Source organism: Danio rerio, chromosome 4 (genome assembly GCF_049306965.1).
Source record: "Danio rerio strain Tuebingen ecotype United States chromosome 4, GRCz12tu, whole genome shotgun sequence".
NCBI lineage: Eukaryota > Metazoa > Chordata > Actinopteri > Cypriniformes > Danionidae > Danio > Danio rerio.
Window position 1 is genome coordinate 75,803,407 of NC_133179.1, and position 14,094 is coordinate 75,817,500.

General features: G+C 36.4%; 1 protein-coding gene across 4 annotated transcripts in view; it reads right to left on the reverse strand.

Moving 5' to 3' along the window:
* Positions 1 to 3,110: 3,110 nt before the first annotated feature.
* Positions 3,111 to 14,094, reverse strand: part of pacsin2 (protein kinase C and casein kinase substrate in neurons 2) — a 21,384-nt gene continuing 10,400 nt past the window's right edge. The window contains exons 3-11 of one of the 4 annotated variants that reach the window (XM_005168591.5): positions 14,021 to 14,094; positions 12,812 to 13,047; positions 12,376 to 12,528; positions 8,810 to 8,985; positions 8,574 to 8,694; positions 6,850 to 6,968; positions 6,264 to 6,404; positions 4,087 to 4,292; positions 3,111 to 3,965 (exon numbers count right to left, since the gene is read on the reverse strand). The exon at positions 14,021 to 14,094 is cut by the window's right edge and continues 83 nt beyond it. In XM_005168591.5, the coding sequence (XP_005168648.1) occupies positions 3,853 to 3,965; positions 4,087 to 4,292; positions 6,264 to 6,404; positions 6,850 to 6,968; positions 8,574 to 8,694; positions 8,810 to 8,985; positions 12,376 to 12,528; positions 12,812 to 13,047; positions 14,021 to 14,094 (1,339 nt within the window). In that variant the 3' untranslated portion in view covers positions 3,111 to 3,852. The remainder of the gene's footprint in view (positions 3,966 to 4,086; positions 4,293 to 6,263; positions 6,405 to 6,849; positions 6,969 to 8,573; positions 8,695 to 8,809; positions 8,986 to 12,375; positions 12,529 to 12,811; positions 13,048 to 14,020) is intronic. The other 3 variants (NM_207069.2, XM_068219571.1, XM_068219570.1) reach the window with 3 other exon arrangements.

A 14,094-nucleotide genomic window follows, 5' to 3' on the forward strand; every position in this document is an offset into this window, starting at 1 on the left:
TCCTGCGGTGACGTCCGGAGCACGCCGCGCGCTGATTGGCGGAGCGCGTCTTCATCAATAACATCATGCAAATGAGCAGCGCAGGTAAACAGCCTCACCCGACTGGCAGTCTTCTGGATAAACATGACTATACACACACAGTTTAACAGCTTCACTGTCATTCAGCGGCTGCAGATTATGTGGATATTGATCATCTGAGGATGCAAAAAGTCTAAATATTGAGGGAAAATCGCCTTTAAAGTCGAACAAATGAAGCTCTCTGTGATTCACATGCCCTAAAAACAGGGTTTGATGAGGTTTAGGCTGTAAATCTAGAAAATGCCTAAATAAAACACGATCTTTGAGGATTTTGGGCATAAAATATGCATAATATTAATGTGTTTTAGCTAATTTTACTGATACCTGTGTTTCTTCCAAACGATCTAGTGCTCCAGGGTTGTTTGCTAATATAATATAATAAATATAATATAATACATATAATATAATGTAATATAATATAATAAAAATAATATAATAAATATAATATAAGGTAATATAATATAATAAAAATTATATAATATATTTTATATAATGTAATATAATAAAATAATATAGTATAATGTAATATAATAAATAGAATGTAATATAATAAAAATAATATAATAAATATAATGTAATATAATAAAAATTATATAATAAATATAATATAATACATATAATATAATAAAAATAATATCATATAATATAATGTAATAAAAATAATATAACATTATAAATATAATGTAATGTAATATACTAAAAATAATATAATATAATAAATATAATGTAATGTAATATAATAAAAAATAATATAATAATTATAATATAATACAAATAATATAATGTAATATAATATAATAAAAATAATATAATATAATAAATATAATATAATAAATATAATGTAATGTAATATAATAAAAAATAATATAATAATTATAATATAATACAATTAATATAATGTAATATAATATAATAAAAATAATATAATATAATAAATATAATATAATAAATATAATGTAATGTAATATAATAAAAAATAATATAATAATTATAATATAATACAAATAATATAATGTAATATAATATAATAAAAATAATATAATATAATAAATATAATAAAATGTAATGTAATATAATAAATATAATATAATGAAGATAATATAATAGAATGTAATATAATAAAAATAATACAATAAATATAATATAATGTAATGTAATATAAAAAATAATCTAGTATAATGTAATATAATAAATACAATGTAATATAATAAAAATAATATAATAAATATAATATAATGTAATATAATAAAAATAATATCATATAATAAAAATAATATCATATAATATAATGTAATAAAAATAATATAACATTATAAATAATATAATGTAATGTAATATACTAAAAATAATATAATATAATAAATATAATATAATAAATATAATGTAATATAATAAAAATAATATAATATAATAATTATAATATAATAAAAATAATATAATGTAATATAATACAATATAATAAAAATAATATAATATAATGTAATATAATATAATAAAAATAATATAATAAATATAATATAATGTAATATAATAAATATAATATAATAAATATAATATAATGTAATATAATAAATATAATATAATAAATATAATATAATGTAATGCAATTTAATAAAAATAGTATAATATAATAAATCTAATATGATGTAATGTAATAAATATAATATAATAAATCTAATATAATGTAATGTAATAAATATAATGTAATATACTAAAAAATAATATAATATAATAATTATAATATAATAAAATAATATAATGTAATATAATATAATATAATAAAAATAATATAATATAATAAATATAATATAATGTAATATAATAAAAATAATATAATGTAATATAATATAATAAAAATAATATAATATAATAAATATAATATAATGTAATATAATATAATAAATATAATATAATGTAATGTAATATAATAAAAATAGTATAATATAATAAATATAATATAATGTAACATAATATAATAAAATAATATAATATAATAAATATAATATAATGTAATATAACATAATATAATAAAAATAATATAATGTAATGTAATAAATATAATATAATGTAATATAACATAATATAATAAATATAATATAATGTAATGTAATAAATATAATATAATGTAATATTGGTGAGTTGGCTCATTTTTAACATTAGTTGGGTCATTTATTAGTAACTCGGCCAGTTGAGTTCAACATATTTGGTGTTATAATGGGGCATTTTTCAACAAATGAACATGGGGGACTGTACAACACCACAACTGCTGAATAACTGTGACGTACGAGTTTATTATGATCGCACTACAGCAGATGACATGAGGAGAAACGGACACACGTGTGAATAAATGATGTGTGCAGGGTCAGATCTGCAGTCCTGCACTACTCTTGCTGACACTGACATCACAGTTGATCATATTCCCTCTTACATGTCATGATCAGCTCCTGACTCAGTGACTGCAGCTTCATGATGAGCTGGAGGATGTGTGAGGAGTTATCCAGATACACACACACACACACACACACACACACACACACACACACACACACACACACACACACACACACACACACACACACACACACACACACTGCTGATGCTGTTTGTCTCCATCTATTGGTGTAATCATGTAATGGCTACACGCTTCATCAGGTGCCTCTGCTGGATCATCTGCTGATCTGCATCAATCATCACCAATACTGCAGAAGACCTCCTGGAACCAAGATTCTGACAGAAATCAGTCAAGTTTGGTGAAGGAGACATCATGGTTTGGGGTCTGCATTCAGTATGGGGGTGTGTGAGAGATCTGCAACATCAACAGTCTGAGGTATCAAGACATCTGTGCTGCCCATTACATTACAAACCACAGGAGAGGGACAATTCTCCAGCAGGATAGCGCTCCTGCTCATACTTCAGCCTCCACATCAAAGCTCCTGAAGCTCAAGCTGCTCCAGGATTGGCCAGCCCAGTCACCAGACATCAACATTATTGAGCATGTGTGTGGTGAAGATTAATGATGAAGACTCGTCAGATGAGCTGATGCTGGTTTATTGTCAGAGTGACGACAGACAGAAGAAAATACAGCTGTAACTACAACTCATCATGTGGACATTCAGCTGACGATGTGTGTGTGTGTGAGACAGAAGAGGAGGAAGATCAGCGTCTGCACACACACACACACACACACACCTGAGAGAAAGAGAGAAAGGAGCTGAGCGAACACATTATGTACAGCCAACTCTCTCTCTCACACACACACATTCATCTGCAGCAGTGTACATTCTCAAGCTGATTACACACACACACACACACACACACACACACACACACACCTGCAGCAGGCTCAATTTTACATTCTTAAGCTGATTACAGCATTTACACATGCACACACACACTCATTTGCTCACTCTCACGCATACACACACACACACACACTCATGTGCACACTTTCAATCACACTTGCTCACACTTACATACACACGCAAACACATACTCTCATACACACACACAGGTGACACAGCTCTCTACATCAGTGGACAGTGTGTGTGAGTCCAGCAGTGCAGAGGTGAAGTAAAGCTACAGAACACACACACACACACACGCCCACACACACACGCGCACACACAGGAGTGTAGTAGAGCTCCAGCAGTGTCAGAGCTGTGGTAAAATCATGGCATCTTGATAAAATCATCTGTAAAATCTGCGGTGAGCATCAGACCAGCGCGGGGGACAGCGAGCGCGCCGGAGTGTGTGTGTGTGTGTGTGTGTGGTCGCTCACTGCAGATCCTCCACATAGTTGGCAGGATACAGACCAACAGTGCCGTTGCTCAGACGCCCCTTACACCAGCCCTGCTCGTCCTCCTCACTCAGCTTCACCAGCTCATCTCCTGACACACACACACACACACACACACACACACACACACACACACACACACACAGTTAATATATTTAAACTGACAGAGATAGATGATATGTGTGTGTGTGTGTGTGTGTGTGTGTGTATACCTGCTTTGAAGCTGAGCTCGTCCTGCTCCTGTCCCTCATAGTCATAGACAGCGCGCACCGGCACACACATCTCCGTGGACGGCTCCTCCTCAAACGGATTCCCATTGGCTGACGAGGAGGAGAAGGGGTTTCCTGACTCTTCATCATCATCATCATCAGCAGCAGTGATGGCAGCTGGAGCAGGAGCCTTCTCTACTGCGGCACTACTGAGGACAAACACACACAGTCACTAGACACACACACACACACACCACTGACTGACACACTGCTGACAGACTACTGACAGATTACAGACAGACTACTGACAGATTACAGACAGATTACAGACAGATTACTGACAGATTACAGACAGACTACTGAAAGATTACAGACAGACTACTGACAGATTACAGACTACTGACAGATTACAGACTGACAGATTACAGACAAACTACTGACAGATTACAGACAAACTACTGACAGATTACAGACAAACTACTGAAAGACTACAGACAGACTACTGACAGATTACAGAAAGACTACTGACAGATTACAGACTGACACACTACAGACAGACTACTGAAAGATTACTGACAGACTACAGACTACTGACAGATTACAGACAGACTACTGACAGATTACAGACAGACTACTGACAGACTACAGACTACTGACAGATTACAGACTGCTGACAGATTACAGACTGACAGATTACAGACAGACTACTGAAAGATTACAGACAGACTACCGACAGACTACAGACTACTGACAGATTACAGACTGCTGACAGATTACAGATTGACAGATTACAGACAGACTACTGAAAGATTACAGACAGACTACCGACAGACTACAGACTACCGACAGATTACAGACAGACTACTGACAGATTACAGACTACTGACAGATTACAGACTGCTGATTACAGACAGACTACTGACAGATTACAAACAGACTACTGACAGATTACAGACAGACTACTGACAGACTACAGACTACTGACAGATTACAGACTGCTGACAGATTACAGACTGCTGACAGATTACAGACTGACAGATTACAGACAGACTACTGACAGATTACAGACAGACTACTGACAGGCTACTGATAGACTACAGACAGACTACTGACAGATTACAGAAAGACTACTGACAGATTACAGACTTACACACTACAGACAGACTACTGAAAGATTACTGACAGACTACTGACAGATTACAGACAGACTACTGACAGATTACAGACAGACTACAGACTACTGACAGATTACAGACTGCTGACAGATTACAGACTGACAGATTACAGACAGACTACTGAAAGATTACAGACAGACTACAGACTACCGACAGATTACAGACAGACTACTGACAGATTACAGACTACTGACAGATTACAGACTGCTGATTACAGACAGACTACTGACAGATTACAAACAGACTACTGACAGATTACAGACAGACTACTGACAGACTACAGACTACTGACAGATTACAGACTGCTGACAGATTACAGACTGCTGACAGATTACAGACTGACAGATTACAGACAGACTACTGACAGATTACAGACAGACTACTGACAGGCTACTGATAGACTACAGACAGACTACAGACAGACTACAGACAGACTACTGACAGATTACAGACAGACTACAGACAGATTACAGACAGACTACTGACAGACTACAGACAGATTACAGACAGATTTTTAACAGACTACAGACAGACTACAGACAGACTACTGACAGATTACAGACAGACTACAGACAGATTACAGACAGACTACTGACAGATTACAGACAGACTGCTGACAGATTACAGACAGACTACTGACAGATTACAGACAGACTACTGACAGACTACAGACAGACTACTGACAGATTACAGACAGACTACTGACAGACTACTGACAGACTACAGACAGACACACTAATGACAGACCAACATACTACTGAAAGACACACTACTCACAGACCACAGACAGACGACCACAGTCCTAGTGGTGCAGCATTATAAAAGAGCAGCAGCAGAGCCATTTCAGCATGCACAGCCCCCCCCCCCCCACACACACACACACACACAAGCAAGCAGGTAGGCAGACCACACACACATGCACATATCAGAAACACAGGCAGTCCCCTGAGAGAGAGAGAGAGAGAGAGAGAGAGAGAGAGACAGTGGAGTCTGGAGGTCACCAACGTTTGTGCTACAGCCTCCTCATGTTTGACCGGGCTGCTGTGGGTGTGTGTGACCACCGGCTCTTCATCCTCATCTTCATCATCATCATCATCATCAAACGGGTTTAAGCATGCCGCTTCTGAACTACTGACCGCAGGCACACTGACAGCACAGAGACAGGGTTACACACACACACACACACACACCTAAACATCTGACTAAAACACACACACCTAAACATCTAACTAGAACACACACACCTAAACATCTGACTATAACACACACACCTAAACATCTGACTAGAACACACACACACACACACACACACACTCCTGAATATAACCTCTCACTCATACACACATATCTGCAGTGGGCGCAGGCTGTTCAGGAGCAGATGCAGCAGTTTATATCAAACAACACACTCCACATCATCATCATTATAGAAAACACACACACACACACACAAACACACACACACACACACACACACACACACACACAAACAGAACTACCACATGACTGATGACTTCTCCAATTATGACAGAACTTCAGCCTGACAGTGATGCTCAGCGTACGTGTGTGTGTGTGTGTGTGTGTGTGTGTGTACCTGCTGACTCTGGAGCTCTGCTCAGGATTGTGACTGATCGCTGTCAGGGTCACTCCCTCAGCAGGTCTGCGCTTCGTTTCCCGGCGGCTGAGGGTCCGGTTCAGGTCCATGGACCATTCCTGCAGCACACACACACACACACACACACACACACACACACACTGAATGATCTTACTCCGTTACACTCTGAGCTTGTCTACATCATGATCAAGTGTGTGCTCAGTGTTGGTCACTCAGTAACGGTGATTAACCCCTCTCACTGATCAAGTCTTGAGGAACCCGTGTTACTCTGAGCTCTTAATGCTGGGGGCGTGTCCACGGGTGATGCAGAAACCACGCCCACTTGTGTGGAAGTCACCGCCTCACTTAAATATAAAAAAAAAAAACTACAAACTGATTGGATCTTCCCTCCAGCCAATGAGCTTGACTGGGGGAGGGGCCACACTCTGATCCTTGATTACATCATCGAGCCATGAGTTAGCCCCGTCCACAAATCCTGACCACAAGTTTCACCTCAACTTCAGCAACGCACTTCTATCAATAGCAGAGTGTTCAGAGACGCTTCCCAGAATTACACACACACACACACACACACACACACACACACACTGAATGCAGTGGTGTTAACATATTGTTCATTGCTGTGCTCACTGAAGCACGTGTGCCAAAGAAACCTGAAATACAGCTCCTCATCTGTAGACACTGTGTGTGTGTGTGTGTGTGTGTGTGTGTGTGTGTGAGCTGACTGATCTGCATGTAAACCTGTTTAACAGCTCACTTCAACACACTGACCTCTGATATTATCTGAGTATTAGTGTGTGTGTGAATACACACTCAATGACAACATCCCAATAAATGAATGAGTCATTTACTGACTGAACAACTGAATGCATTAATGAATGAATGAATAATCTACTGAATGACTGAATGAATGAATCAATCGTTTAAGGACTGACTGAATGAATCATTGACTGAATTACCAAATGACTGATTGACATTATCGTTGTCTGAATGACTCAACGACTCTACCACATGACTCAATGAGTGAATGAATCATTTAATGAACTGACTTACCAAATAAATGAATCACTGACTGACTGAATGATTGAATAGTTATATAGTAATTAATTATTAAATATTAGCTAAATTAATAAAAGAAGCAAAGAATGAATCACTCAATGAAAGAATCAATCAATGACTTATTAAATAACTGACTGAATGATTGAATGAATGAATCATTAATAGACTGACTGAACCACTGAATACCTGAGTCACTAAAATTGAATGAATGGTTCAATGAATGAATGAATCAATCATTGAATGACTGAATGACTAAGAGAATCATTGACTAAACGACTCAATGAATGAACAAATGAATCAATCACTGACACAGAATAATTAAATAAGCATTGAATGACTGACTGAGTAACTGAATGAATGAATCATTAAATGAGTTGCTGAATCACTAAAAGAATCATTAAATGAATGATTCAAATGAATCAATGACCAAATAAACAATCATTAAATGACTCACTGACTCACTGAATGAGGAAATGAATGATTCCTCCATTGAGTGTGCTCTTCAATGTTCCTCCAGCAGATGAGTCTCCACATGAAGAGCTGACCTGACACGGTTATCATGTGTCTGCTGTTTGTGTTCTGCTGCCCTCCACTGTCTCCAATGCTCTGTAAATGTGTGTGTGTGTGTGTGTGTGTGTGTGTACCTCAAACTGGGGCCAGTTCATGGTCATGCCGGGTCCGTGGTTTGAGCGGAACCACTTGAGGTCCTCTTGTGGATCTGCTCCCTGGATAGTGTCCTGTAGCGTGTGGTAGACGGTGGTGTACCTGAGAGAATACAGACAGAGCCGTTCATCACTGAGTGTGTGTGTGTGTGTGTGTGTGTGTGTGTGTGTGTGTGTGTGTGTGTGAGAATGAGACTTCTCCAATCAGTCGCCCTCACTTGTGATTGGAGGAGAGGTCGAGGTGCTGCTTGACCTCCAGCAGGACCTCCTTGAAGAAGCTCAATCTCTTTCCCTCGAACTGCTGCCACTGCTCGAACACCTGCTCCATGTTCTCCATGTACTGCGGCGTCACCTTGTCCAGATCCTCCAGAGACTTCTCGTAGCGCTCCTTTGTCTGTAACACACGCGCACACACACACGCACGCACGCACGCGCGCACACACACACGCACGCACGCACGCACACACACACACACACACACACACACACACACACACACACACACACACACACACACACACACACACACACCTCTGAATACAGGAGCCAATCATGCTGAAGTAGTCATGGCAACAATGCAAATGCCTTTGGAAGCTCCAGTTCTCCTGGCTGCTGTATCAGGCTTTATTCTGTGATATAAACCGCCTAGACGTACTTTATTCCGCTTATTACACGGCTACAGGCCACAAAACATAAACATGAGACACAAAACACTGCTCTGACATTTCATTAATGAGTTTATTAATACTTTAACTGAAGGCAAAGCTGACAGAAACATCTGATGGAGTATACACTAACCTGACCATTATTGCTACCCTAAATGTGTAATAAAGTAATCTAAATGTAATCCAGAAGTAGTCAGATTACACTACCATAAATGTGTAATAAAGTAATCTGAATGTAATCCAGTAGTTAGAATACTCCATTATAATTGTGTAATAAAGTAATCTAAATGTAATCCAGAAGTAATCAGATTACACGACCATAAATGGGTAATAAAGTAATCTGAATGTAATCCAAAAGTAGTCAGATTACACTACCATATATGTGTTATAAAAGTAATCTAAATGCAATGCAGTAGTCAGATTTCTCTAAATGTGTAATAAAGTAATCTAATTGTAATCCAGAAGTAGTTAGATTACCATAAATGTTAAATTGAGTAATCTAAATGTAATTCAGTAGTTAGAATACGATACAAGAAATGTGTATTAAAGTAATCTAAATGTAATCCAAAAGTAGTCCGATTACACTACCATATATGTGTTATAAAAGTAATCTAAATGCAATGACGAAGTAGTCAGATTACTATAAGTGTGTAATAAAGTAATCTAAATGTAATCCAGAAGTAGTTAGATTACCATAAATGTGTAATAAAGTAATCTAAATGTAATCCAGAAGAAGTTAGATTACCATAAATGTTAAATAAAGTAATCTAAATGTAATCCAGATGTAGTTAGATTACCATAAATGTGTAATAAAGTAATCTAAATGCAATGACGAAGTAGTCAGATTACTATAAATGTGTAATAAAGTAATCTAAATGTAATCCAGAAGTAGTTAGATTACCATAAATGTGTAATAAAGTAATCTAAATGTAATCCAGAAGAAGTTAGATTACCATAAATGTTAAATAAAGTAATCTAAATGTAATCCAGATGTAGTTAGATTACCATAAATGTGTAATAAAGTAATCTAAATGTAATCCAGATGAAGTAAGATTATCATAAATGTTAAATAAAGTAATCTAAATGTAATCCAGATGTAGTTAGATTACCATAAATGTTAAATAAAGTAATCTAAATGTAATCCAGATGTAGTTAGATTATCATAAATGTAAAATAAAGTAATCTAAATGTAATCCAGAAGTAATTAGATTACCATAAATGTTTAATAAAGTAATCTAAATGTAATCCAGAATTAATTAGATTACCATAAATGTTTAATAAAATAATCTAAATGTAATCCAGATGTAGTTAGATTACCATAAATGTGTAATAAAGTAATCTAAATGTAATCCAGAAGTAGTTAGATTACCATAAATGTGTAATAAAGTAATCTAAATGTAATCCAGAAGTAGTTAGATTACCATAAATGTGTAATAAAGTAATCTAAATGTAATCCAGATGTAGTTAGATTACCATAAATGTGTAATAAAGTAATCTAAATGTAATCCAGAAGTAGTTAGATTACCATAAATGTGTAATAAAGTAATCTAAATGTAATCCAGATGTAGTAAGATTATCATAAATGTTAAATAAAGTAATCTAAATGTAATCCAGATGTAGTTAGATTACCATAAATGTTAAATAAAGTAATCTAAATGTAATTCAGTAGTTAAAATACGATACAAGAAATGTGTAATAAAGCAATCTGAATGTAATCCAAAAGTAGTCCGATTACACTACCATATATGTGTTATAAAAGTAATCTAAATGCAATGACGAAGAAGTCAGATTACTATAAATGTGTAATAAAGTAATCTAAATGTAATCCAGATGTAGTTAGATTACCATAAATGTTTAATAAAGTAATCTAAATGTAATCCAGATGTAGTTAGATTACCATAAATGTAAAATAAAGTAATCTAAATGTAATCCAGATGTAGTTAGATTACCATAAATGTAAAATAAAGTAATCTAAATGTAATCCAGAAGTAGTTAGATTACCATAAATGTTAAATAAAGTAATCTAAATGTAATTCAGATGTAGTTAGATTACCATAAATGTTAAATAAAGTAATCTAAATGTAATCCAGATGTAGTTAGATTACCATAAATGTTAAATAAAGTAATCTAAATGTAATCCAGATGTAGTTAGATTACCATAAATGTTAAATAAAGTAATTTAAATGTAATCCAGTAGTTAGAATACGATACAAGAAATGTGTAATAAAGTAATCTGAATGTAATCCAAAAGTAGTCCGATTACACTACCATATATGTGTTATAAAAGTAATCTAAATGCAATGACGAAGTAGTCAGATTACTATAAATGTGTAATAAAGTAATCTAAATGTAATCCAGAAGTAGTTAGATTACCATAAATGTTAAATTAAGTAATCTAAATGTAATCCAGAAGTAGTTAGATTACCATAAATGTTAAATAAAGTAATCTAAATGTAATCCAGAAGTAATTAGATTACCATAAATGTTTAATAAAGTAATCTAAATGTAATCCAGAAGTAGTTAGATTACCATAAATGTTAAATAAAGTAATCTAAATGTAATCCAGAAGTAATTAGATTACCATAAATGTGTAATAAAGTAATCTAAATGTAATCCACAAGTAATTAGATTACCATAAATGTTTAATAAAGTAATCTAAATGTAATCCAGTAGTTAGAATACGATACAAGAAATGTGTAATAAAGTAATCTGAATGTAATCCAAAAGTAGTCTGATTACACTACCATATATGTGTTATAAAAGTAATCTAAATGCAATGACGAAGTAGTCAGATTACTATAAATGTGTAATAAAGTAATCTAAATGTAATCCAGATGTAGTTAGTTTACCATAAATGTTAAAAAAAGTAATCTAAATGTAATCCAGATGTAGTTAGATTACCATAAATGTATAATAAAGTAATCTAAATGTAATCCAGATGTAGTTAGATTACCATAAATGTGTAATAAAGTAATCTAAATGTAATCCAGATGTAGTTAGATTACTATAAATGTGTAATAAAGTAATCTAAATGTAATCCAGATGTAGTTAGATTACTATAAATGTGTAATAAAGTAATCTAAATGTAATTCAGTAGTCAGATTGTTAGTCAGACTGACCTTCTGCACCTCCTGCTGGCACTTCTCCACCTTCTCTTGCAGCTTCTTCTGGGCTTCGGGGTTGCTGTTGTCCAGTTTGCTGGAGTTCTCTCTGCTGGTGGCTGTTTTCTCCTCTTTGCAGGCCGTGTGGTACGCCTTCTTCATGGTCTCCATCTGTGGACATCAGCACAACACATGCTCTTCATCTTCCTTTGTGTTCAGCAGAAGACAGAAGCTCAGACACAGTGGAGCGCGAGTTATTGACGACAGATCTTTCAGTGTAGGCTGAACTGTCTCTTTAAGATAGTTTTAAAGGAATAATGACCTGAGGCAGTCTGAATGTGATTGTGCAGGTGATTTACAGCGCAGGCTCTTGTGTAAACAGTCTGGCCAAACTATTATTTACCAAAGCCTTCAGCAAACAGAGCGTCAGAGGACTCGCGCTGCCTGTGTTTACCTCCTTCAGCTTCTTGGCCCAGGGTTTCTGAGCCTTGCGAAAGCCGTCCTCCGCCTCTTTGGTCTCCTTGAAGCCCCCGATCATCTGCTTGTGGTAGGCGTCCTTCTGCCAGTTCTTGATCTTCTCAAAGTCCTCCGCCATCAGAGCGGCCTTCACCTCCATGTGCAGATCGCTCACCTTCTCGGCCTCGGTCATCAGAGCGCACCACGCCCGCTCCACCGTCCCGTACTGAGGGCCTGCAGGAGATCCACAGCGCAGGGGTTAGCAAACGAGAACACTCATTCAGCCCTGTGTGAGCTCCTGATGAACCAACAGGAGGCCGGAGGACAACCACAGATCACAAACACCACCAATAAACCCAGGGTGTACCCCAGGGTGCAGTTCTGGGCCCTCTTGTGTTCTCATTATCCCTAGTTCTGCAGTTACAGCATACTCGCCAACATTGGGAATATGTGTGTGTGTGTGTGTGTGTGTGTGTTGATGAGAACAGCGGTCAGACATGAGCAGCAGAGCCTGTGGTGAGAAACACAGCTGTGTGAAGAGCAGAGCCCTGAGACCGAATTCAGCCTGTTGTGTTTTCATTTCCCAGAATGCAGCTGTCACGTCAACAAACAGGAAACGCAGATGAGCAGCTTCCTGTTTACAGCTGGGAGTGTTCAGTGAGTGAGGGATTCTCCAGTGATGCAGCGCTTCAGTGCGGTCAGCTGTGTCATGAGCACACGGTGTGCTGGAGACACACACACACACACACACACACACACACACACACACACACACACACACACACACACACACACACACACACACACAGTCATTTCTTTCAGCTTAGTCTCTTATTCATCAGGGGTCGCCACAGTGGAAGGAACCGCCAATTATTCCAGCATATGTTTTACAAAGCGGATGCCTGTCCAGCTGCAACCCAGTACTGGAAAACACCCATACATACACACACATACAATATGGCCAGTGTAGTTGATCAGTTCTCCTATAGCGCATGTGTTTGGACTGTGCCGGAGCACCCGGAGGAAACCCACACCAACACAGGGAGAACATGCAAACTCCACACAGAAACACCAACTGACCCAGCCGAGACTCAAACCAGAGACCTTCTTTTTACAGTAATGCGCTGCTTCACTCGTTACTTATAAAAGTCAGTGTGTGTGTGTGTGTGTGTGTGTGTGTGTGTGTGTGTGTGTGTGCGCGCTCCACCTTTCTCGATGGTCTGTCTCCAGCGCTTGGCCCAGTCGGTGAGCTGTGTGCTGTAGCTCTTCTCGATGCGTGCG